This window comes from Tursiops truncatus, chromosome 4 (genome assembly GCF_011762595.2).
Source record: "Tursiops truncatus isolate mTurTru1 chromosome 4, mTurTru1.mat.Y, whole genome shotgun sequence".
In the NCBI taxonomy this organism is placed as follows: domain Eukaryota; kingdom Metazoa; phylum Chordata; class Mammalia; order Artiodactyla; family Delphinidae; genus Tursiops; species Tursiops truncatus.
In genome coordinates this window covers 95,288,693-95,315,353 of record NC_047037.1, presented here as the reverse complement: position 1 = coordinate 95,315,353, position 26,661 = coordinate 95,288,693, and the positions used below count along the sequence as shown (strand labels likewise).

The following is a 26,661-nucleotide window of genomic DNA, read 5'->3' as shown; positions in this document are numbered from 1 at the left end:
TGGAGCTTTTCACGCAGATGGCGCCAAAGGCAAAGAAAGAAGCTCCTGCACCTCCCAAAGCAAAAGCAAAAGCAAAAGCTTTGAAGGCCAAGAAAGTACTGTTGAAAGGCATCCACAGCCACAAAAAAAGAAGATCTGGATGTCACCCACCTTCCAACGGCCCAAAACACTGCAGCTCAAGAGGCAACACAAATGTCCTCAGAAGAGCACCCCTAGAAGAAACAAGTTTGACCACTATGCCATCATCAAGTCCTCCCTCACCACCAAGTCAGCCATAAAGAAAACAGAAAACAACAACACACTGGTGTTCACTGTGGATGGCAAGGCCAACAAACACCAAATTAAACAGGCTGTGAAGAAGCTCTGACATTGACATGGCCTGATGGAAAGAAGAAGGCATATGTTCTACTGGCTCCTGACTATGATGCATTGGAGTAGCCAATAGAATTGGGATCGTCTAAACTGAGTCCAGCTAGCTAATTCAAAATATAAAAGTTTTCACTGTAAATAAAAAAACTATAGAGATATTAGAAGATCAGTGGAGCACAAGAAATTTTTTTTTTTTTGCAGTACGCGGGCCTCTCACTGTTGTGGCCTCTCCCGTTGCAGAGCACAGGCTCCGGACGCGCAGGCTCAGCAGCCATGGCTCACGGGCCCAGCCACTCCGCGGCATGTGGGATCTTCCCGGACCGGGGCACGAACCCGTGTCCCCTGCATCGGCAGGCGGACTCTCAACCACTGCGCCACCAGGGAAGCCCAAGAAATTTTTAGAACAGTGAAATTATTCTGAATTACACTGTAATAGTGGATACATGTCATCATATTCTCAAAACACATAGAATATACTATACAAAAAGTGAACCCTAATATAAACTACGGACTTCAGTCAATAATATAACAGAGGTGTTCCAGTTCACAATGATGATGTAGGTAGTGTCCTGAATTCACTTCCTCCCATGGACACACCAAATCTACAGCTACATACAGAACAACTCCCTCTGAAAGAAATCCAGAAACTAGCTGAGCAACTCTTATCACACAAATGAGAAAAAACCCACATCAAAACTGGTAGGAGAGGGCTTCCCTGGTTGTGCAGTGGTTGAGAGTCTGCCTGCCGATGCAGGGGACACGGGTTCGTGCCCTGGTCCAGGAGGATCCCACATGCCGCGGAGCGGCTAGGCCCGTGAGCCATGGCCGCTGAAACTGCGCGTCTGGAGCCTGTGCTCCGCGACGGGAGAGGCCACGGCAGTGAGAGGCCCGCGTACCGCAAAAGTGGGAAAAAAAAAAAAACTGGTAGGAGAGGCTGAGACATAATCTCTCCATAAACACCATCCCCAGCAGATCAGAACACAGCCAGAAAGGAACTCACAACTCCCAGCTTTTCCCTAAGGAGCAATGGGTTTGCACCCCACATTTAGCACCCCAACTTTTAAGATTATCACCAAGGAGATAGGCCCCCAAAACATTTAGCTTTAAAACGCAACAGAACTTGCATCTAAATATAAGACCCATAAGGCTTTGGCATACTAAGATACAGTTCTTAAAAGGCTCACATGGACTCACCATGGCTAACCCTCCAGGACCCAGAATAGAGGCAGCAGACTAAAATGCACCCAGTCTTTCTATAAAAGAGGCCTATTTGTTTATCGCAAAATCTGCAGTATGAAGGGCAGGCTTCTAATTTAATACACACCCCAGGTCCAACTGCAACACTCTCCAGAGACCACAGAGGCAGGTAGGCACCATCTCTGAGCTCTCCCTCTACCTCCAGGTTGCCCTTATCTCCCAAAAAGGAGCTTATGCACAAGACTGCACACCACTTTTTGCAGCTGCTGCCTAGGGGATATCCCTTAATCACCTGGCTCTGGTGGCCAATGGGGCATATGCTCGTAGGTCCCACAGGACTAAACCTAAGAGCAGAACAGTTTTTAACCAGCTATCCCCCCAGGTTACAGCACAGAGCAAACAAACAGAAACACCTGTCTGCCAGTCCTACTCTGAAAGAGGTATAGCTGTGTACTTTTTTTTTTTTTTTTGGCTTCATTGGGTCTTTGTTGCTGCACACGGGCTTTTTTCTCTAGTTGCAGCGAGGAGGGGCTTCTCCTTGTTGCAGCGCATGGGCTTCTCACTGCAGTGGCTTCTCTTTGCTGCGGAGCATGGGCTCAGTAGTTGTGGCTCGCGGGCTCTAGAGTGCAGGCTCAGGAGTTGTGGTGCACAGGCCTAGTTGCTCCACGGCATGTGGGATCCTCCCGGACCAGGGCTCGAACCTGTGTCCCCTGCATTGGCAGGCGGATTCTTAACTACTGCGCCACCAGGGAAGTCCCTAGCTATGTACTTTAAAAGCTGCTGCCTGGGGGCCTGGCTTCCAATCAGCCTGCATCTAGGTGTTAAGATCCTCCCCCTTGGGATACGGACAGGTCTTGTCACACTCAACTACTGGAAGCCACTATAAACAAAGAAGACTGCTTGGACAATCACAGAGGTCTAAGAAACAACCGAGAGTTAGGACAGGATTAAAGGATAAGGTTCAGGTCCTATATAAGATCAGTCTTTCAAGACTGAGAGAGGTGGCTGTTTTATCTAATACATGGAAACTAACCAGAGAATGAAGGAAAATAAAGCAGAAAAATACATTACAAATGAAAGAACAAGATAAAACCTCAGAAAAAAAACACCTTACTGACTGGAAATAAGTGATCTACCTGATAAATAGTTCAAAAAATTAGTCATAAAGATGCTCACCAAAGTCAAAAGACCAATGCATAAACAAAATGAAAATTTCAACAAAAAGAAAGAAAATATAAGAAAGTACCAAATCACAGAACTGAAGAATATTAATAATTGAACTGAAAAATTCAATAGAAAGATCAACAGTAAACTAGATGACGTGAAAGAAAGGATCAGTGAACTCAAAGACAGGGCAGTAGAATTCATCCAATCAAAGGATCAAAAAAAGAATAAAAAGAGTGAGCATATACTAAGGGACTTATAAGACAACATAAAGGAGAACAATATTCACATAATAGGAGTACCAAAAAGAGAAGGGAGGGTAGAAAACTTATTTAAAGAAATACTGGTTGAGGGCTTCCCTGGTGGCACAGTGGTTGAGAGTCCGCCTGCTGATGCAGGGAACACGGGTTCGTGCCCCGGTCCGGGAAGATCCCACATGCCACGGAGCGGCTAGGCCCGTGAGCCACGGTCGCTGAGCCCGCGCATCCGAAGCCTGTGCTCCGCAATGGGAGAGGCCCGCATATCGCAAAAAAAAAAAAAAGCATCTTGATTAGTTGCTAATAAAACTCTTTAAAAAAAAAAAGAAAAAAAGGAAAAGAAATACTGGTTGAAAATTTCCCTAACCTGCGGAAGGAAACCAACATCCACAGTCAGGAAGCCCAGAAAGTTCCAAACTAGATGCATCTATAGAGAGCCACACCAAGGCACATTATAATTAAATTGTAAAACGTTAAAGACGAGGAGACAATCTAAAAAGTAACAAGAGAAAAAACAACCTCTTATATACAAGGGAACCCCCATAAGACTATCAGCAGATTTTTCAGCAGAAACTTTACAGGCCAGAAGGGAGTGTCTCAATATATTCAAAGTGCTGAAAGAAGAAAAAACTGCCAACCAAGGACACTCTACCCAGCAAAGTTGTCCTCCAGGACTGAAGGAGAGATAAAGAGCTCCAGACAAGCAAAAGGTAAAGTTCCAGAGAAGCACCACTAGACCTGCCACACATGAAATGTTGAAGGGTTTTCCTTAAGCCAAAAAAGGAACTAATTAGTTACAAGAAAACATATGAAAGTATAAATCAGAGTGGAAATAAGTGACTAGAGAGTGAAGAGATAATAGGAAAGATCAATGAAACTAAGCTGTTTTTTGAAAAGATAACCCCAAAATGGCCTTTAGCTAGGCACAACAAGCAAAAAGGAGAGAGAACTCACAAAACAAAAACATCAAAAATTAGAGAGGAGATATTACTACTGATCACAGAACTATAAAAGATCATAAGAGACTACTATGAATTATATGCCAACAAACTGGACAACCTGTAAGAAATGAATAAATTTCTAGAAACATAACCTACTAAGACTGAATCATGAAGAAAGAGAAAATACGAACAGAACAATTACTAGTAACAAGACTGAATCAGTAATCAAAAACCTCCCAACAAACAAAAGTCCAGGACCAGATGGAGTCCCTGGTGAAGCCTACCAAACATTTAGAGAAGAATTATTACTAATCCTTCTCAAACTCTTCCAAAAAACAGAGGAGGAGGAAACACTCCCGAACTCATTTTATGAGGCCATCATTACCCTAATACCAAAACCAATATCCTTGATGAACACAGATGCAAAAATCCTCAACAAAATATTAGCAAACTAAATTCAACAATACATTAAAAGGTTCACACATCATGAACAAGTCAGATTTATTCCAGGTATGCAAAAATGCTTCAACATCCACAAATCAATCTATGTGATACATCACATTCATCAAATGAATGATGAAATCATATCATCATATCAATAGACGCAGAAAAAGCATTTGGCAAAATTCAACATCCATTCACCATAAAAACTCTCAACAAGGCAGGTATAGAGGGAATGTACCTCAATTATGTATGACAGGACACGTATAACAGGCCCACATCTCATGTCATACTCAAGAGTAAAAAGCTGAAAGCTTTTCCTCTAAGATCAGGAACAAAACAAAGATGGCCACACTCACCACTTTTATTCAACAGAGTACAAGAAGTCCTAGCCAGAGCAATTAGGCAAGAAAAATAAATAAAAAGTATCCAAATTCGAAAAAAAGTAAAACTGTCTCTATTTGCAGATGACAAGATATCATACATAGAAAACCCTAAAGATCACACCAAAAAAACTGTTACAACTAATCAACGAATTCAGTACAGTTGCAGGATACAAAATCAACATACAAAAAAACAATTGCATTTCTACACACTTACAATAAACTACCTGAAAGAGAAATTAAGAAAACAGTCCCATTTACAACTGCAGTAAAAAGAATAAAATATCTAGGAATAAACAACCCATACAGTGAAAACTGTAAGACACTGATGAAAGAAATTGAAGAGATACAAATAATTGGCAACATATGCCATACTCATGGACAGGAAGAATTAATAATGATAAAATGGCCGTACTACCCAAAGCAACTTACAGATTCATGCAATCCCTATCAACATTCCAACAGTATTTTTCACAGAAATAGAAAAAAAAATCTTAAAATTTGTTTGGAACCACAAAAGACCCTGAATAGCCAAAGCAATCTTAAGAAGAACAAAGCTGAAGACACCACACGTCCTGATTTCAAACTACATTACGAGGCTATAGTAATCAAAACAGTATGGTACTGCCATAAAAACACAAAAATAGATCAACTGAACAGACTAGAGAGCCCAGAAATAAATCTACACCTATATGGTCAATTAATTTATGATAAATAACACTAGAATATACAGTTGGGAAAAGACAGTCTCTTCAATAAATTATGCTGGGAAAACTGAACAACCATATGCAAAAGAATGAAACAGGATGACTATCTTACACCATACACAAAAATCAATTCAAAATGAACTGACTGACTTGAACATAAAACCTGAAACTATAGAACTCCTAAAAGATAACATAAAGGGTAAGTTCCTTGATATCAGTGTCTTAACAATGATTTTTTGGATTTGACACCTAGGCAAAGGCAATAAAAACAAAATAAACAAGTGAGACTACATCAACCTAAAAATGTCTGCACAGCAAAGGAAACCATCAACAATATGAAAAACCAATCTACAGAATTGGAGAAATTATTTCTGAAACATATAACTGATAGAAGGCTAACATCCAAAATATATAAAGAACTCATACAACTCAATAGCAAAAACAAAAGATCTAATTTAAAAATCGACAGATCTGAATAGAAATTTTTCCAAAGAAGACATACATATGGCCAACAAGTACATGAAAAGGGGCTCAACATCACTAAACACCATGGAAATGCAAATCAAAACCACAATGAACTACCTCCTCACACCTGGTAGAATGGCCATTATCAAAAAGACAAGACAAAAAGAGGATGCAAGGATGAGGAGAGGGACTTCCCTGGTGGTCCAGTGGTTAAGAATCCACCTTCTGGGACTTCCCTGGTTGCGCAGTGGTTAAGAATCCGCCTGCTAATGCAGGGGACACGGATTCAATCACTGGTCCAGGAAGATCCCACATGCCGCAGAGCAACTAAGCCCGTGCGCCACAACTACTGACTCTGCACTCTAGAGCCCATGAGCCACAACTACTGCAGCCCGGGTGCCTAGAGCCCATGCTCCGCAACAATAGAAGCCACCACAATGAGAAACTTGCCCACTGCAACAATGAGTAGCCCCCGCTAGACGCAACTAGAGAAAAAAGCCCGCATGCAGCAATGAAGACCCAACGCAGCCATAAATAAATAAATATATAAATTTATAAATTTATTTAAAAAAAAGAATCCACCTTCCAATGCAGGGGACGCAGGTTCAATCCCTGGTCAGGGAGCTAAGATCTTACATGCTGCAGGACAGCTAAGCCTGTGCACCGCAACTAATGAGCACGCAGGTTCTGGAGCCCGTGTGCCACAAGAGAGCCCACGTGCTACAACTACTGAGCCCGCGTGCTCTAGAGCCCAAGCGCCACAACTATAGAGAAGCCCATGTGCTGCAATAGAAGATCCCGCGTGCCACAACTAAGACCTGACACAGCCAAATAAATAAATATTTAAAAAGAAAAAAAAGGATGAGGAGAAAATGGAACCCTTGTGCACTGCTTGCAGGAATGTAAACTGGTAGAGACACTATGGAAAATACTATGGAGGTTCCTCAAAAAAAATTTTTAAAAACCACATGATTCAGCAATTCCATTTCCACTTCTGGGTATTTTTCCTTAGAAAACAAAATCACTACCTGAAAAAAAAATTATCAACAACTCCATGTTCACTGCAATATTATTTACAATAGCCAGGATGTGTAAACAATCTAAGTGTCCATCAATGGATGAATGGATAAACAAAATGTGGTATGTGTACATATATATATACACACACATATATACACACACACACACTTTAATGGAATGTTATTCAACCATAAAAAAAGAAGGAAATCTTGCCATTAGCAATAATATGGGTAGACTGTCAGGGCATTATACTACGTGAAATAAGTCAAACAGAGAAAAACAAATACTGTACGATCTCACTTACATGTGGAATTTTTTTTGAATCTTAATGCATTGATACAGAGAACAGATTTGTGGTTGCCAGAGGCAGGGGTTGAGAGCTGGAGGAAATGAATGAAGGTGGCCAAAAGGTACAAATGTCCAGTTATAAGTCCTGGGGACATAATGTACAGCATGGCGAATTAGTTAACAAAACTATACTATACATTTGAAACCTGCTAAGAGAGTAGATCTTAAAAGTCTCATCATAAGAAAAAAAAACTGTAACTATGTATGGTAATGTATGTTAACTAAACTTACTGTGGCAATAATCTTGCAATTTAAATATGTATCAATCATTATGGCTTTCAGAGATGGTGAAGCTGGGAAGCTCCCGGCTGGGAAAAGGACATCAGATCTCACTGTCCTCCCAGCCTTTCAACCTTCCTCCAAAGCCCCTAGATAAAATGGCTTGATCCCCAAAATAAATAAATAAATAAATAAATAAATAAATATCATCATGTTGTACACCTAAAACTAATACAGTGTTACATGTCAATTACATCTCAATATTAAAAAAATGTATCAGTATTTGGCTCACCAATTGTAACAAATGTACCACATTAATGCAAGATGTTAATAATAAGGAAACTGTGTGTGAGCATAGGGAAGGGCAGAATGAATATATGGGTACTGTTTGTACTATCCCTTCAATTTTTTGGTAAACCTGAAACAACTCTAAAAAAGTCTATTATTTTAAAAAATAAGCAAACTGACAGCACCAAGTATTGGTAAAGTTACAGAGCATCCAGAAGTCCCATACATTGCTGGTGGGAATGTAAAATGGTATTCTGGAAATCAGTTTGGCAGTTAAACATACACTTACATATGATTCAGGAATCCCACTCCTAGGTATTTTCCCTAGAGAAATTTAAAAACTTCTGCTCACAAAAAAGACCTGTATACAAATATGTATAGCATCTTTATTCCTAACTGCCAAAAACTGGAAACAACCCATATGTCCTTCAGTGGTTAATGTGGGAATGGTTAAACAAACTATTGATATATACAACATCAATGAATCTCAATGGCATTATACTACATGAAAAAGCCACTCTCAAAACATTAAAAAATTACATACTCCATGATTGCATTCATGTGACATTCTGGAAAATACAGAACTACAGGTAGAGAAAACAACAATGTTACCATGGGTTAGAGATGGGGATAGGGAGTAACTACAAAGGGGACAGCACCAGGGAATTTTTTGGAGTGATAGAACTGTATGGTATCTTCACTGTGATGATAGTCATATGAGTCTATACAGATCTTGTAACTCATAGGACTGTACACCAAGAAAAAAACGATAAATAAATACAAATACACACACACACACACACACACACACACACACACACACACACCCCTTTATAATGGTGGTGGCTGCAAAAATGTATACCTTTGTCAAAATTCAGAGAACACTTAAAATGGATTAATTTAATTATATGTAAATTAATTGCCAATAAAATATATTTTTAAAAGGGCAAAAAATTTGAACAGACACTTCACAAAAAAAGAAAACATACAACAGCTAATCAACATATGAAAATATTTTAACACCATTAGTCACCAGGGCAAAGCAAATTAAAACCAATTAAAAACAATCCCAAAAGTCCATCAACAGAAGAATTAGATTAATAAATTGTGTTATACTCATATAACAGAATATTACTTAGCAGTAAAAAGAAACAAACTGGGCTTTCCTGGTGGCACAGTGGTTAAGAATCTTCCTGCCAATGCAGGGGTCATGGGTTCGAGCCTGGTCCGGGCACCACAACTACTGAGCCTGCACTCTAGAGCCCACAAGCCACAACTACTGAGCCCACATGCCACAACTACTGAAGCCCGCGTGCCTAGAGTCTCCAACAAGAGAAGCCACCATGATGAAAAGCCCACGCACCACAACAATGAGTACCCCCCCCCCCGCTCACAGCAACTGCTGATAGACAGAAAACAGGAATGAGTTTCAACAACGTTTTACTAAGCAAAAGAAAACTAAGCAAACACAAAAGAGTATACACTATACGAATAGGCAAAACTATCTTACTGATATAGAAATCAGAAAATTGGTTGTCAGGAACAGGGTGGGAATAGGGACAGCGGGCAAAGAGAAGATACAATGGTAAGGGGCATAAGGGAACTTTCAAGGCTCACGACAATGCTCTATTTCACTGAGATATTGGTTGCATATGTTACATTAGTCAAAGCTCATCCAATTATACACCTAAGATCTGTGCAGCCTGCTTTATATAATTGTATCTCAGTTAATATCAAAAATAAACAAGTTAAAATTCTGCTGAAGATAGCATAATCTGAAGATTATGGAGAGTGGTATTTATCCCTTTTTATTTCATTGAAACCTACAGCGTGTGGGAGAAACAACAAAGCAAGATTTTGGTACTGCCTCAAACCCTACAAACTATGAAGCACACTTAACAAATACCGTTAAGTCTAAAGCAACATGGGAGCAAGGTAAAGCTGACACATTTGCCACTTCAAATCTCAAACACGATGTAGATTTCCCAAAAGTTAAGTATCACTATCCTAAGGAACACGTGCAACTAGAGTGGGAAACTGGTCATAGGAGAAGAAAATATGTCTCTGAGGAGGCCTTGTTTCACTCAGTGGGTAGAGAGAAATAGGAGAAAATAAGCCATTACTTCGCAGGAAAAGGAGACTGCTGAAATGAAAAGGAGTTAAGGAAAGAGAAGACGGCAGATTATATAACATAGAGACTTAATACCTAAAGAGCTCTCTGGGGACTTCCCTGGTGGCACAGTGGTTAACAATATGACTGCCAATGCAGGGGACATGGGTTCGAGCCTGGTCCGGGAAGGTCCCACATGCCACAGAGCAACTACTAAGTCCATGTGCAACAACTACTGAGCCTGCGCTCTAGAGCCCACAAACCACAACTACTGAGCCCTCATGCCACAACTACTGAAGCCCACATGCCTAGAGCCTGTGCTCCGCAACGAGAAGCCACTGCAGTGAGAAGCACACGCACCGCAACGAAGAGTAGCCCCCACTCACCGCAACTGGAGAAAGCCCGCGCGTAGCAATGAAGACCCAACACAGCCAAAAATAAATAAATAAAATAAATAAATTTATTTCTTAAAAAAGAGCTCTCTGGTGATCCACATCTGCCTCTTGAAGGCCAAATACTAAAGGAAGATTATATGACCCAAGGGTAAAGGAAAAAACACATTTAGTAAGACACCCCTTAAGAAAACAAACCCAACAAAAAGCATCCATCTACTTCCAAGAGACTGTGTGTGTGTGTGTGTGTGTGTGTTTGTATTTAAAATGATATATATATCTTATTTTTACTCCATTCAGTACTCTAAAACATAAAGTAAAATATATAAATGCAGAGATAAAATTTTCTTAAAATAATGTATGTTGGGGACTTCCCTGGTGGTCCAGTGGTTAAGAATCTGCCTTCCAATGCAGGGAAAGCAGGTTCAATCCCTGGTCCAGGAACTAAGATCCCACATGCCATGGGGCAAGTAAGCCTATGCACTGCAACTACTGAGCCACGTGCCACAACCAGAGAGCCCACGGACCACAACGAAAGATCCCCAAAACTAAGACCCAATGCAACCAAAAATAAATAAATATTTTTTTTAAAAAAGCTTAAAAAAATAATGTATTTTTTTCTTCTACTGGCAACAATTTTACTGCCTGATAATATCCAGTAATAGTAAACCTGTAGAAATAGGGGAGCTCTCACTGGTGGCAATATAAATTGGTGTAAATCTTCTGTGGGACAATTTTGCAATATTCATTAAAATTTAATATGCAAACTTCCTTAGACCCAGTAATTCCACTCAAAAATAGTTCCCTGTTGGGCTTCCCTGGTGGCGCAGTGGTTGAGAGTCCGCCTGCCGATGCAGGGGACACGGGTTCGTGCCCCGGTCCGGGAAGATCCCACATGCCGCGGAGCGGCTAGGCCCGTGAGCCATGGCCGCTGAGCCTGCGCATCTGAAGCCTGTGCTCCGCAACGGGAGAGGCCACAACAGCGAGAGGCCCGCGTACTGCAAAAAAAAAAAAAAAAAAAATAGTTCCCTGTTTACAAAAAATGAAGGTCTTGCAATATTGTTTCTGTCAGCAAAACTCTAGAAACAACCAAATTGTCTAATATCAGTGCACTAAGTGAATAAATTATTGTATATAGTATATTTTTGGAGTATTGCAAAGCCAATAAAAAATAAATAAAAGAGATAGATCTAAATGTGTTAAAATAGAAGAAAAAATTAACAATATTACTAATATTACTATGTATTTCATGATCCCTCTTAAGCAATGATCAAAAAATAATACAGAGTCATATGGGGGCAATATGCTTTCTTTTCCTTGAAAGGAATGAAAAAAAACTGTCAGCAGTGACTACATTTAGGAAATAGTCCCATTTGTTATTTCCCTTTTTTGTACACTGTATAAAAAGCAAATGCATTATTTAATTATTAAATTTTTAAATAATGTTAGGGAATTCCCTGGTGGTCTAGTGGTTAGGACTCCATGTTTTCACTGCTGAGGGCATGGGATCAATCCCTACTCAGGGAACTAAGATCCTGCAAGCCATGCAGTACGGCCAAAATAAATAAATATATAAATGTTAAAGCAACTAATACTAACAACAAATCTTTCCTCTGAGAACAGTTATAGTAAATGGTTAATTTTTCTTGTCTGTAACATAAAAACACATACATTCAAGGTGACTTAAAGTCTGTTATCCTAAAATTCTCCTGTTGTGATCTGAACTGTCTCTGCCAAAATTCATATGTTGACATCCTAACCTTTAATATGACTGTATGTGGAGATAGGGCCTTTACATAGGTAATGAAGTTTAAATGAGGTCATAAGGGTGGGACCCTAATCCTATAAGACTAGTGTCCTTATAAGAAGAGGAAGAAACTCCAGGGATGTGGGTGCACAGAAAAGAGGCCATATGAGGACAAAGCAAGAAGATAGCCATCTGTAAGCCAAGGAGAGAGGCCTTAGTGAAATGAACCCTGCCAGCACCTTGATTTTGGACTTCCAGCCTCCAGACCTGTGAGAAAATAACTTTCTGTTGTTTAAGCCATCTGACCTGTGGTCTTTCGTTATGTTAGCCCTAGTAGACTAATACGTATATCCTCAAATGGAGAATTAGAAAATCTTAGAAAAATTCTATTTTTAAAACCTTGACCATGAGTTGTGCCTGTCAAGAAAAAAAAAAAAAAACTTATAAAGTGCTATCTTAAGCTTTATTCATGAGAACTCTATAGTAATACTTAATAGTAATAAAATTACTCCAGATTCATAATCAGGATACCTTTTGAGATATAGTCGTGTTGGGCTGGGATGAATTGGGAGATTGAGATTGACATCTGGGTCAATCTATTTCATACGCCACTGCGTATGAAATAGATAACTAGTGAGGACCTGCTGTATAGCACAGGGAACTCTACTTGGTGCTCTGTGGTGACCTGGATGGGAGGAAATCCAAAAGGGAGGGGATATGTGTATACATATGGCTGGTTCACTCTGCTGTGCAGCAGGAGCTAGCACAACATTGTAAAGCAACCGTACCCCAATAAAAAATAAATATTTTAAAAATATATATACACACACACACATATAGTTGTGTCACCCTTTAAGATGTACCCTCTCAAACTTACAAAACAGAGAAAAAGAGCAAAGGATTCTAATAAGCTTAATATTCTCATAAATTTTAAATATAATATATATTACAATAATGAGATTTAAATTCATGAATGAAACAACCATGCATAATAAGATGTTCTTAGATTTAAATTGAAAAAGACCCTAACCTCAAAGCATCACTTCAACATTTGCCAGAAATAAATTTAAAACCTGCAATTAGAAAACAAAAAAAAGGACATATAAGAAAATTAAAATTCAGCTTTATTAAATTATTTTAACATACCAAGTAACACCACATACTTAAAAGGAAATAGTTTTTATTTACCCCCTGCAAAGAAAGATCCCAGCGTTCTGAGCTTCTGAGTTTGGACAATGGTGACTTAACACAAACATCCTCTGGTTTTGCATTTAACATCTTTTTTATCTGAAACCAGAATGAGAAAATAACCGGTTTAACTGAAATATAAATAAGAGCTGAATGAGCTAACAGAACCGTTATATTACTTGCATTAATATTTTGGTATTAGTTTTAAAGAGTTTTAAATTCAGTGCTTACTTTATAGGTAGTCGAATATAATTTTATAAAAAGCCTCTCTCATTCAGTAAAAAAGTAGATAAATGAAGTATCACATTAACGTTTTTTTAACATCCTTATTGCAGGATATTTGCTTTACATTCTTGTGTTAGTTTCTGCTATAAAACAAAGAGAATCAGCTATACGTATACATATATCCCCATATCCCCTCCCTCTTGTGTCTCCCTCCCACGCTCCCTATCCCACCCCCTAGGTGGTCACAAAGCACCGAGCTGGTCTCCCTGTGCTATGCGGTTGCTTCTGACTAGCTATTTTACATTTGGTAGTGTATATATGTCAATGCCACTCTCTCACTTCGTCCAGCTTACGCTTCCCCCTTCCTGTGTCCCCAAATCCATTCTCTACGTCTGTGTCTTTTTTCCTGTCCTGCCCCTAGGTTCTTCAGAACCTTCTTCTTTTAAACTTTCTATATATATGTGTTAGCATATGGTATTTGTTTCTCTCTTTCTGACATACTTCACTCTCTATGACAGACTCTAGGTCCATCCACCTCACTACAAATAACTCAGTTTTGTTTATTTTTATGGCCAAGTGTTATTCTATTGTATATATGTGCCACATCTTCTTTATCCATTCATCTGTCGATGGACACTTAGGTTTCTTCCATGTCCTGGCTATTGTAAATAGAGCTACAATGAACATTGCAGTACATGACTCTTTTTGAATTATGGTTTTCTCAGGGTATATGCCCAGTAGCGGGAATGCTGGGTCATATGGTAGCTCTATTTTTAGTTTTTTAAGGAACCTCCATACTGTTCTCCATAGTGGCTGTATCAATTTACATTCCCACCAACACTGCAGGAAGGTTCCCTTTTCTCCACACCCTCTCCAGCATTTACTGTTTGTAGATTTTTTGATGATAGCCATTCTGACTGGTGTGAGGTGATACCTCATAGTAGTTTAGATTTGCATTTCTCTAATAATTAGTGATGTTAAGCATCCTTTCAGTGTTTGTTGACCATCTGTACACATTCTAAGGAGAAATGTGTATTTAGCTCTTCTGCCCATTTTTGGATTGCATTGTTTGTTTTTTTGATATTGAGCTGCATGGGCTGCTTGTATATTCTGAAGATTAATCCTTTGTCAGTTGCTACGTTTGCAAATATTTTCTCCCATTATGAGGGCTGTCCTTTCGTCTTATGGTTTCCTTTGCTATGCAAAAGCTTTTAAGTTTCATTAGATCCCATTTGTTTATTTTTGGTTTTATTCCCATTACACTAGGCAGTGGGTCAAAAAGGATCTTGCTGTGATTTATGTCATAGAGTGTTCTATGTTTTCCTCTAAGAGTTTTAAAGTGTCTGGCCTTACATTCAGGTCTTTAATCAATTTTGAGTTTATTTTTGTGTATGGTGTTAGGGAGTATTCTAATTTCATTCTTTTATATGTAGCTGTCCAGTTTTCCCAGCACCACTTATTGAAGAGGTTGACTTTTCTCCACTGTATATTCTTGACTCCTTTATCAAAGATAAGGTGACCATATGTGTGTGGATTTATCTCTGGGCTTCTATCCTGTTCCACTGATTTATATTTCTGTTTTTCTGCCAGTACCATACTGTCTTAATTACTGTAGCTCTGTAGTATACTCTGAAGGCAGGGAGCCTGATTCCTCCAGCTCCTTTTTCCTTTCTCAAGATTCCTTTGGCTATTAGGAGTCTTTTGTGTTTTAATAGAAATTGTGAAATTTTTTGCTCTAGTTCTGTGAAAAATGCCAGTGGTAGTTTGATAGGGATTGCACTGACTCTGTAAATTGCTTTGGGTAGTATAGTCATTTTCACAATGTTGATTATTCCAATCCAAGAACATGATATATCTCTCCATCTGTTCACATCATCTTTAATTTCTTTCATCAGTGTCTTATAGTATTCTGCATACAGATCTTTTTTCTCCTTAGGTAGGTATATTCCTAGGTATTTTATTCTTTTTGTTGCAATGGTAAATGGGAGTGTTTCCTTAATTTCTCTTTCAGATTTTTCATCATTAGTGTAAAGGAATGCAAGAGATTTCTGTGCATTAATTTTGTATCCTGCTACATTACCAAACTCACAGATCAGCTCTAGTAGTTTTCTGGTAGCATATTTAGGACTCTCTATGTACAGTATCATTTCATTTGCAAACAGTGACAGTTTTACTTCTTTTCTGATTTGGATTCCTTTTATTTCTTTTTCTTTTCTGACTGCTGTGGCTGAAACTTCCAAAACTATGTTGAATAACAGTGGTGAGAGTGGGCAACCTTGTCTCCTTCCTGATCTTGGTGGAAATAGTTTCAGTTTTTCACCATTGAAAATGACGTTGGCTGTTGGTTTGTCATAGATAGCCTTTATTATGTTGAGGTAGGTTCCCTCTAAGCCTACTTTCTGGAGGGTTTTTATCATAAATCAGTGTTGAATTTTGTGGAAAGCTTTTTCTGCATCTATTGAGTTTATCATAAGGTTTTTATCCTTCAGTTGGTTAATATGGTGTATCACCTTGATGGATTTGCATATATTGAAGAATCCTTGCATTCCTGGGACAAACCCCACTTGATCATGGTGTATGATCCTTTTAATGAGCTGTTGGATTCTGTTTGCTAGTATTTTGTTGAGGATTTTTGCATCTATGTTCATCAGTGATATTGGCCTGTAGTTTGATATTTTTGTGACACCTTGTCTGGTTGTGGTATCAAGGTGATGGTGAGTTTGGGGGTGTTTCTCCCTCTGCTATATTTTGGAAGAGTTTGAGAAGGATAGGTGTTAGCTCTCCTCTAAATATTTGATAGAATTCACCTGTGAAGCCATCTGGTCCTGGGCTTTTGTTTGTGGGAAGATTTTTAATCACGGTTTCAATTTCAGTGCTTGTGACTGGTCTGTTTATATTTTCTATTTCTTTCTGGTTCAGTCTCAGAAGGTTGTGCTTTTCTAAGAATTTGTCCATTTCTTCCAGGTTGTGCATTTTACTGGCATATGGTTGCTTGTAGTAATCTCTCACGATCCTTTGTATTTCTACAGTGTCAGTTGTTAGTTCTCCTTTTTCATTTCTAATCCTATTGATTTGAGTCTTCTCCCAGTTTTGCTTGATGAGTCTGGCTAATGGTTTATCAAATTTGTTCATCTTATCAAAGAATCAGCTTTTAGTTTTATTATTCTTTGCTATCATTTCCTTCATTTCTTTTTCATTCATTTTGGATCTTATCTTTACAATTTCTTTCCTTCTGCTAACTTTGGGGTTTTTCTGTTCTTCTTTCTCCAATTGCTTTAGGTGTAAGGTTAGCTTGTTTATTTGAGATGTTTCTTGTTTCTTGAGGTAGGATTGTATTGCTATAAACTTCGCTCTTAGAACTGCTTTTTCTGCATCCCATTGGTTTTGGGTTGTCGTGTTTTCGTTGTCATTTGTTTCTAGGTATTTTCTGATTTCCTCTTCGATTTCTTCAGTGATCTCTGGTTATTTAGTAGTGTATTGTTTAGCTTCGATGAATTTGTATTTTTTACAGATTTTTTCCTGTAATTGATATCTAGTCTCATAGCACTGTGGTTGAAGTGCTTAAGTGCTTAAGTGCTTAAATCATGTTAAGATTAAGTGCTTAAATCATGTTAAGCTTAAGTGCTTAAATCATGTTAAGATTTAAGCACTGTGCTTAAGTGCTTAAGTGCTTAAGTGCTTAAATCATGTTAAGATACTTAACACGATTTCAATTTTCTTAAACTTAACAAGGCTTGATTTGTGACCCAAGATATGATCTATCCTGGAGAACGTTCCATGAGCACTTGAGAAGAAAGTGTACTCTGTTGTTTTGGGATGGAACGTCCTATAAGTATCAATTAAGTCCATCTTGCTTAATGTATCATTTAAACTTGTGTTTCCTTATTTATTTTCATTTTGGGTGATCTGGCCATTAGTGAAAGTGGGGTGTTAAAGTCCCCTACTATGATTGTGTTACTGTTGATTTCCCCTTTTATGGCTGTTAGCATTTGCCTTATGTATTGAGGTGCACCTATGTTGAGTGCATAAATATTTACAGTTGTTATATCTTCTTCTTGGATTGATACCTTGATCATTAAGTAGTGTCCTTCTTTGTCTCTTGTAATAGTCTTTATTTTAAAGTCTATTTTGTCTGATGTGAGAATTCCTACTCCAGCTTTCCGTTGATTTCCATTTGCATGGAATATCTTTTTCCATCCCCTCACTTTCAGTCTGTATGTGTCCCTAGGTCTGAAGTGGGTGTCTTGTAGAAAACATACATGCAGTTCTTGTTTTTGTATCCATTCAGCCATCTATGTCTTTTGGTTGGAGCATTTAGTCCATTTACATTTAAGGTAGTTATCAATATTTATGTTCCTTTTACCACTTTCTTGTTTTGGGTTTGTTTTTGTAGGTCTTTTCCTTCTCTTGTGTCTCTGCCTAGAGAAGTTCCTTTAGCATTTGTTGTAAAGCTGGCTTGGTGTTGGTGAATTCTCTTAGCTTTTGCTTCTCTGGAAAGGTTTTAATTTCTCCATCAAATCTGAATGAGATCCTTGCTGGGTAGAGTAATCTTGGTTGTAGGTTTTTCCCTTTCATTACTTTAAATATGTCCTGCCGCACCCTTCTGGCTTGCAGAGTTTCTGCTGAAAGATCAGCTGTTAACCTTATGGGGATTCCCTTGTATATTATTTGTTGTTTTTCCCTTGCTGCTTTTAATATGTTTTCTTTGTATTTAACTTTTGATAGTTTGATTAATATGTGTCTTGGTGTGTTTCTCCTTGGATTTATCCTGTATGGCAATCTCTGCGCTTCCTGGAGTTGATTATTTCCTTTCCCATATTAGGGAAGTTTTCAACTATAATCTCTTCAAATATTTTCTCAGTCCCTTTCTTTTTCTCTTCTTCTTCTGGGACCCCTATAATTCGAATGTTGGTGTGTTTAATGTTGTCCCAGAGGTCTCTGAGACTGTCCTCAATTCTTTTCCTTCTTTTTTCTTTATTCTGCTCTGCAGTAGCTATTTCCACTATTTTATCTTCCAGGTCACTTATCCGTTCTTCTGCCTCAGTTATTCTGCTATCGATTCCTTCTAGAGAATTTTTAATTTCATTTATTATGCTGCTCATCATTGTTTGTTTGCTCTTTAGGTTTTCTGGGTCCTTCTTAAACGTTTCTCGTATTTCCTCCATTCTATTTCCAAGATTTTTAATCATCTTCACTATCATTACTCTGAATTCTTTTTCAGGTAGACTGCCTATTTCCTCTTCCTTGATTTGGTCTGGTGGGTTTTTACCTTGCTCTTTCATCTGCTGTGTATTTATGTCTTCTCATTTTGCTTAACTTACTGTGTTTGGGGTCTCCTTTTCGCAGGCGGCAAGTTCGTAGTTCCCATTGTTTTTGGTGTCTGGCCCAGCAGTTAAGGTTGGTTCAGTGGGTTGTGTAGGTTTCCTGGTGGAGTGGACTGGTGCCTGTTTTCTGGTGGATTAGGCTGCAACTCATCTTTCCGGTGGACAGGACCGCATCCGGTGGTGTGTTTTGGGGTGTCTGTGAACTTACTATGATTTTAGGCAGCCTCCCTGCTAATGGGTGGGGTTGTGTTCCTGTCTTGCTAGTTATTTGGCACAGGGTGTCCAGCACTATAGCTTGCCGGTCATTGAGTGGAGCTGGCTCGTAGCACTGAGGTGGAGATCTCTGGGAGAGCTTTCACCATTTGATATTACGTGGGGCCGGGAGGTCTCTGGTGGACCAATATCCTGAACTCGGCTCTCCCACCTCAGAGGCTCAGGCCTGACACCCGGCCGGAGCACCAAGACCCTGTCAGCCACGCAGCTCAGAAGAAAAGGGAGAGATAGGAAGGTAGAGAGGGAGGGAGGGAGGAAGGGAGGGAGACAGGGATAAAGGGAAGGAAGGAAGGGAGGGAGGGAGGGAGGGAGGGAGGGAGATAGGGATAAAGGGAAGGAAGGAAGGAAGGAAGGGAGGGAGGGAGGGAGGGAGGAAGGAGGAGAAAAATATAAAATAATTAAAATAAAAATTTTTTTAAATATTAAAAAGAAAAAAAAAAGGGAAGAAGAGAGTAACCAAACCAAAAACAAATCCACCAATGATAACAAGCGTGGAAAACTACACCCAAAAAAAACAAAAAAACGATATAATCCTAGGACAAACTGTAAAAGCAAAGCTATACAGACAAAATCACAGAAAGCATATGCATACACACTCATAAAAAGAGAAAAAGGAGAAAAATATATATATATATATAAAAGGAAGAGAGCAAACAAATCAATGAACAAATCTACCCATGATAATAAGCTCTAAATACTAAACTAAGATAAACAAAAATCCAGAAACAAATTAGATGCAGAAAGCAAACCCCAAGTGTATAGTTGCTCCCAAAGTCCATCGCCTCAGTTTTGGGATGATTCATTGTCTATTCAGGTATTCCAGAGATGCAGGGTACATCAAGTTGATTGTGGAGATTTAATCTGCTGCTCCTGCCCAGAGGACCCCTATCCTTTTGTCTCTGTTTTTCCTTTTTTCTTTTGCCCTATCCAGGTATGTGGGGAGTTTCTTGCCTTTTGGGAAGTCTGAGGTCTTCTGCCAGCGTTCAGTAGGTGTGCTGTAACAGCTGTTCCACATGTAGATGTATTTTTGATGTATCTGTGGGGAAGAAGGTGATCTCCACGTCTTACTCCTCTGCCATCTTGAAGGTTCCCCCCATAATAACTTCTTAACTATTCTTACTTGCAGTTTTTTTTCCCTTTTAATCTTTCAAACGCTATCCCCAGAGGTCTCTAACACACAAATCTAATTATGGCTACAATTTTAAATTCAACAATAGCACCCATTACTTATATATAAAACTCTTAACAATCTGGGCTCTTTGACATCATCCAAATATCACAAACTCTACACCCCAACCCCACTGAGTTTGCTCAACCTTCTTCAAGCATACATCTCTACCCCTCTGTACGTACTGCTCCTCCAACCTAGAATGCTCTTCCCTCTATTTCTCCCCTATTAAATACCTCAGATTTTGCACAAAATTATTCTCTTATCCACACAGTCAACACTCCCACACCAAGGCGTTCCTTTCTCTGGGTGTTAGTACTTGGTAATTTGTATTAACACATTTCATACTATATTATAATTATTTGTCTACATGTCTGTCTTCTTCTCCAGACTGTGGAGGTCCTTAAAGAGAGCACCCTTAAGTCACCTTTACATCTCCAAAGTGTATGGCTCATGATACTGAATAAACAAATGAATGGATGGATATAGTGTAGCCACAAGTTTGAAATCATTTGTTTAGAACTTAAAATAATTTAACTTTCACATTATAAATGATGGTTAAGCATCAAGTTCAGCTTATTACATAACATATAAGCACTGTATCAACTACAACCAGTGACAACGATAAAATGATTTCAGTGAGAGTAAAAATAAGTTAGGAGGATAAAATAATTGTGAAGAAAGGGTATCTGAACACTTATTTCATTAGTACCCTGGAGTTAATCCTCTTGGGCATCAGTAACATCTTAATTATTTATATTTAATTTATATAAAAGGTACCTCTTTATAATTCTTCATCTGCCAAAACATTATCTCTAAATCAGTCATTTCCTTTGTATTCTTAATCAGGGAATAACAGTTGTTTTTTCAGGGAGTAAGACAAGGGCTTCAGACTGTTCACACCCATGGATCCTTTGTGAGTAGGATATTTAGCCTACATTAGACACTGTGGCATATTGTGTTTTCCGATCATGGCCATATCAATATTCTACAACCCACATGCTCTTCTTACAATGTGATACTGACCCGTTCTCCAACATCAGGTGCAGTCTATGTTCCTTCCCCTTGAATCTGGGCAGGCCTGTGACTTCCAATGCTAGATCATAAAAAGCATTATGTATAGCTACACTGCTTCAGCCTACCTTTCATGTAGCAATATTTGTGTGTTTTCCCTTCCTTCCTCCCTCTTTTTTTCCGTCTCTCTCTGTCTCTCAGTATAGATGCCTTGGGAGCCGTAAGCCATAGGTTAAAAAAAATCTTGGATACCCTGAAGCTGCTGTGCTGCAAAGATTTCATGAGAAGGCTAAAAAGAACAGATATATAACAAGATATATGAGGCTTCCAAACACAGGTATCAAGGTAAGTGAGTGAGTGATCCTTTAAGATGATTCCAGGCCTCAGCCCCCAAGCAAACCTAGCTAACTCCAAATGAAACCAAGAAAAGCTATCTCTGAACCCTGGCCAGACAGCAGATTCATGAGCCAAGTAAGTTTAAACCACTAAGTTTGGGGATAATCTGTTACACAGCCCTAGTAATAACCTAAAAAGATACCAAGTTCAAACTTGAAGGAGAGCAGCTGATATTTTTTAAAGAGTTGGGTATAGGTGTTGAGTATTTTGTAAAAATAAAAGACTTCTGATGTCTTCTGTGGAAGATTTTATATTCTTTTTTCACAGTAATTCGTTTTTATTATTTTACCTATAAGTGGATTAGACTCAAAGTTAATAAATTATTTACCCTAATAAATATTCATGTATACTTCCATTAGGATGGACACAAAATATAATTTACCCTATCTTCAAAAAAAGGAGCTCTCTACTTCCCCTAAAAGCATAAACATATGAAATCTGGAAATTTATTAAAACTCTAAACAAGCATCAAAAGGTTTGAAAATCAAAGTACAGTAGACCCTTGAACAATTCAGGAGTTGGGGCACCAACCCCTGCGCAATTGAAAATTTGAGTAACTTTATAATCACCCTTATGTATCCATAGTTCCACATCCTCAGGTTCAACCAACCACAGATCGTGTAGTACTATAGTATTTATTTTTAAAACTTCTGTGTATAAGTGGACTGAAGCAGTTCAAATACATTGTGTTCGAGGACCAACTGTATATACATACAAACATTTATGAACAGGGACATAGACTATATATTATTTATAGTATAGAAAAAATAGAAACAATGATAATAAAAGAACACAAATAAAATTACTGTAAAGACAAATAATGAGATACTGTACAGCAGTTATTAAAAAACATGTTCCAGAACAAATAAGAAATTATTTCCAATACAAGTAATAAAGAAAATCATATCTACAGAATGATCTCTCTTTTATAAGGCAAAAAAAAAATCCATATATGGAAAACAAATGTGAAAGGATATGCACAAAAACGTTTACCAGTGACTAGCTCTGAATGCTAATATAAGGAGTGATTTTTATTTTCATTTTTGTGTCTTCCTACAGTTTCCACATGTTTTATTTTTTAATAGGACTATCACGCAACCATTAAAAGCAAGAAAAAATAAATAAACATTTAAAGCTCCAGAAAAACCTCTGCTGCAGCTTCCTGGTCAATAAATTACATATCTAAATCTCTCGGTCTAATATTGTATATGCGTGGCAAGCAGATTTTAGGTACAACTAACTACTCCGTCAAATTTTTCTACACTCACTTTTTTCTTAATGATTAAATCATAAAAATAATGTCTGTCTCTTTACAACAATCTGATCTATTCATAGACAAATTTTAATCATGATCTCAATTGTGTACAATCAACAGAGATTCTAAGCCACTAATGATTCTGCAAAGCCTATATTATAATTCCATTACAAGAATCAGAACGGACTCCTAATACTTTCAAATATTTTCAATACCCTCCTAATACTTTAAAGATCAAAATTTAATCTTTTAAAGCAAAAAAGGGTTCTAAACCCCCTTCCCTTCAAGTTATACTTAAATACATTGACAGAACTCTAACAACTTCCCAAAAACAAAGCTCAAGAACATTTATTTTATTTTACTTACTAATGTTCAAATGTAATACTAAACAAGCCTTTCAGCAAATCAATTCACACAGTCACTTTGAGGTTCATTTTATACCTAATTCATTACAGTATGCCCTCAAAAAGAGAATGCTATCAAAAGAAGATAATGGGTGGGGGGGGTAAATATGCTGGATTCTATCGACAAGTTATGCATTGCTAACATATGCTCCTTACAAGCTGAAATGATCTCTGCCGTAATCTTAATACAGAACTTCAGAACCTTAATCACTTATTTCTTCAGATACTACATAGACGTAGAATTATTATTTAGGGAAACTTTGGGGTCTGCTCAAAGATATGGCTATGACTTACCAAGGAAGAATGAAAGTCTTGGTTTTTAGTTTTCAGTATCGACCTCCTCATTTAAAAAGCCAAAGACTATGGATCTCCCCATTAGCAGAATTCAAAGTGTTCACACTCTTACTCTACATCTATCCAGAGATATAAGCTTTGAGTTAATCTAGTTCCAGCACCTATCAAAAGGCCAGGAATAATTAGTAGATAATGATGTTCCAAAGATTTAGCTACAAGGATAATAACTGCAGTACAATTTATAATTTTTAACTGAAAACAATTCAAAACTATAATGACAGGATAGTGGTTAAATTAACTGTGATACATCCCTGCAGTTGAATATAATGTAGTCATTGAAAATGTTTACCACTGCTTCCCTGGTACTTATGCCTAGTATAGTGTCCAATACATGTTAAGTACCCAATAAGTATCTACTGAGCAATGCTTTAAACTTGATTTCAGAAAATGTTTATAATATATAATTAAGTAGAAAAAGTAAATAATAAAATAGTATTTTGTGGTTTTCAACCATAAATATTTAAATATTTGTTTATTATAGATAGATATACAGATACGCAGACAAATTAGTAGGATATACACTTCAGTGTTAATTTTAACTGTGTCCAGGTGGTATTCTTTTTGTTCAACTGAATTTTCTAATTTCTTCACAACAATCTAGTATTGATTTAGAAATATTTTTTTAAATACTTAAAATATATCAGAGTCTTGTCCCTATACCAATCAAAACTTCAATCCTTTCAGTGATTTATTTCCCTAGCTGCCTTGAGAGAAAAAGCAATACTATTAACTGCTAACAAGAATTTAATATGCCAATATTCTAAAAAAATTCTACATTTTTAAACAGTAGCACCACAACTTCATGTGCATATTATGGTTGAACAAATAAGAAAATATAATGTAGATACTGAGAGACAGAAAAGTTAAAAATAAGCGAAGAAGGAGACTTCCCTGATGGTCCAGTGGCTAAGACTCCGCAGGGGGCCGGGGGTTTGATCCCTGGTCAGAGAACTAGATCCTGCATGCTGCAACTAAGAGTTCACATGCTGCAGCTAAAGATCCCACGTGGCGCAACAAATATCTCGCGTGCCACAACTAAGACCCGGCACAGCCAAATAAATAAATATTAAAAAATAAATAAATAAGGAAAGAGGGCAGGCTAAAATAAGCCCTGTGGTATTGGATTGGAATCAGAAGTAACAGTACTGAACTCATAAGGGTTTCTTTAGATGTATAGATAAGCAGATAGAGAAATAAATACAGATATGTATGTATATGTATGAGTTAGTACACATATATTCTTCTAGTCCTGTTTATTGAGAGAGCCTAGAAATGATGACACCCCAGCAGCAATGAGCACATCTAGCACCCTGAGCTGGGTTTCTGAATACTATTCTTGAATTTAAAAAAACAGAGCTCCTCGGAAAGTATCTTATAGTACCAGAAAGTAAGGAAGAGCTCAAAAAAACAGACAAACAAACATCGGAGCATGTCAAAAGGGCACAAGAGCCATCCTGAAAGAACTTCCAATGCCAAAGCTGGAATACTTTGATCAACAAAACCAGTAATGACAGTAGTAGATTATAACACATAGAATAAAATAAATACCTATAAGTCCATGTTGATATATGTAAATAATTGAATAAATAAGTGAGACAAGAGGGACAGCTATCCATTCCAGAAGAATTTTAATAAATATAGAGGGAATGAAGAAAATAGAAAGTCACCAATAGAATATCGTATTTTAACTGTTGCAAGCAAGATCCACTGTTAAATGCTAAAACAGTGGGTGAAAGTTTAAGAAGAAACAGTATATTTGCATAGATTCAAAATATCTCTCCCAATACAAACTTCCAATTGTAAGATAAATAAGTACTAGGGATGTAACATACAACATGATAAAGAAATGAACACTGATGTACGTTATAAATAGAAGTTGTTAAAAGAATAAAACCAAAGAGTTCTCATCACAAGGGAAAAAATTTCTTTCTATTTCTTTAATGTTGTATCTATATGAGATGATGGATGTTCACTAAACCTACGGTGGTAATCATTTCATGATGTATGTAAGAAAAATCATTATATTGTACACCTTAAACTTATGGAGTGCTATATGTCAATTATACCTCAATAAAACTGGGAGAAAAAACACAAGATATCTCTCCCAAGATATCTATTTACTAAAGATAAAAAATAACTTTACAATGGAGTAACCACACAGACACCATCTTAACCAGGTGATCAAGACTGACATCACCAGTAATAAGACATACCATCATTATGTACCCCTGATAGGACAACTGAGAAGGGCACAACCCTTCTGTGGTATTGTTCTCAAAAAGCCACAACCTTAATCTAATCACACATGATTAGAAACATAAGACAAACCCAAACTTAAGGATTCAACAAAATATTGCCTAGTATTCTTTAAAAGTGTCATGGTCACGAAAGAAAAAAGACAAGAACTGTCATAGACTTAAGGAAATCAATGCAATGTGAGATCCTGAATTGGATCCTAAAACAGAAAAATGACATTAGTGAAAAAATTGAAGAAATTCAAATAATGTCTATAGTTTAAAATATACCCATGTTAACTTCTTTATGTTGATAACTGTACTATGGTTATGTAAGACATTAACACTGGGGGAAGCTGAGTGAAGGGTAGATGGAAACTGTACTATTTCTGTAAATTTAAAGTTACTTGAAAATTAACAGTTTTAAAAAACATTGCTGTACAACTAAAAATAAGAGAAATGTATTTAGTCAGTACACTCATAATACAAATTCATAATACAAATTATGAATTTCTAATGGTGGAGCTTCAGAGCAAGATGCATAAACCAATGTCCTAAAGCAAAGCATTTCACTTCACTGAAGGTATTAAGCAGAAAAGAAGTGGCAGTCAATACAGAGGTATTTAAAACCAGGTATACATACACACAAATAAACTCAAATTGGATTAAAGATCTAAATGGGGACTTCCCTGGTGCCCCAGTGGTTGAGAATCTGCCTGCCAATGCAGGGGACACGGGTTCGACCCCTGGTCCGTGAGGTTCCCACGTGCCACAGGAC

The 26,661-nt window shown here is 37.7% G+C and overlaps 1 protein-coding gene and 1 pseudogene across 22 annotated transcripts in view; one reads left to right on the top strand and one right to left on the bottom strand.

Annotated features, from left to right (window-relative positions):
- The window catches only part of SENP7 (SUMO specific peptidase 7), a 171,753-nt gene that overhangs the window by 111,911 nt on the left and 33,181 nt on the right, over positions 1–26,661 (bottom strand). For 9 of the 22 annotated variants that reach the window (XM_073804290.1, XM_073804289.1, XM_073804288.1 and 6 more), the window contains 3 exons: positions 21,369–21,529; positions 20,010–20,094; positions 13,237–13,335 (listed from right to left, as the gene is read on the bottom strand). The exons of 2 other annotated variants lie outside the window; for them this stretch is intronic. In XM_073804290.1, coding sequence (XP_073660391.1) covers positions 13,237–13,335; positions 20,010–20,094; positions 21,369–21,469 — 285 coding nt within the window. In that variant the 5' untranslated portion in view covers positions 21,470–21,529. Of the gene's footprint in view, positions 1–13,078; positions 13,099–13,236; positions 13,336–19,807; positions 20,095–21,252; positions 21,323–21,368; positions 21,530–26,661 lie in introns of those variants that run through there. 11 more of the 22 variants (XM_073804292.1, XM_073804293.1, XM_033855891.2 and 8 more) reach the window with 7 other exon arrangements.
- LOC101339583 (large ribosomal subunit protein uL23 pseudogene) lies at positions 18–461 on the top strand (annotated as a pseudogene).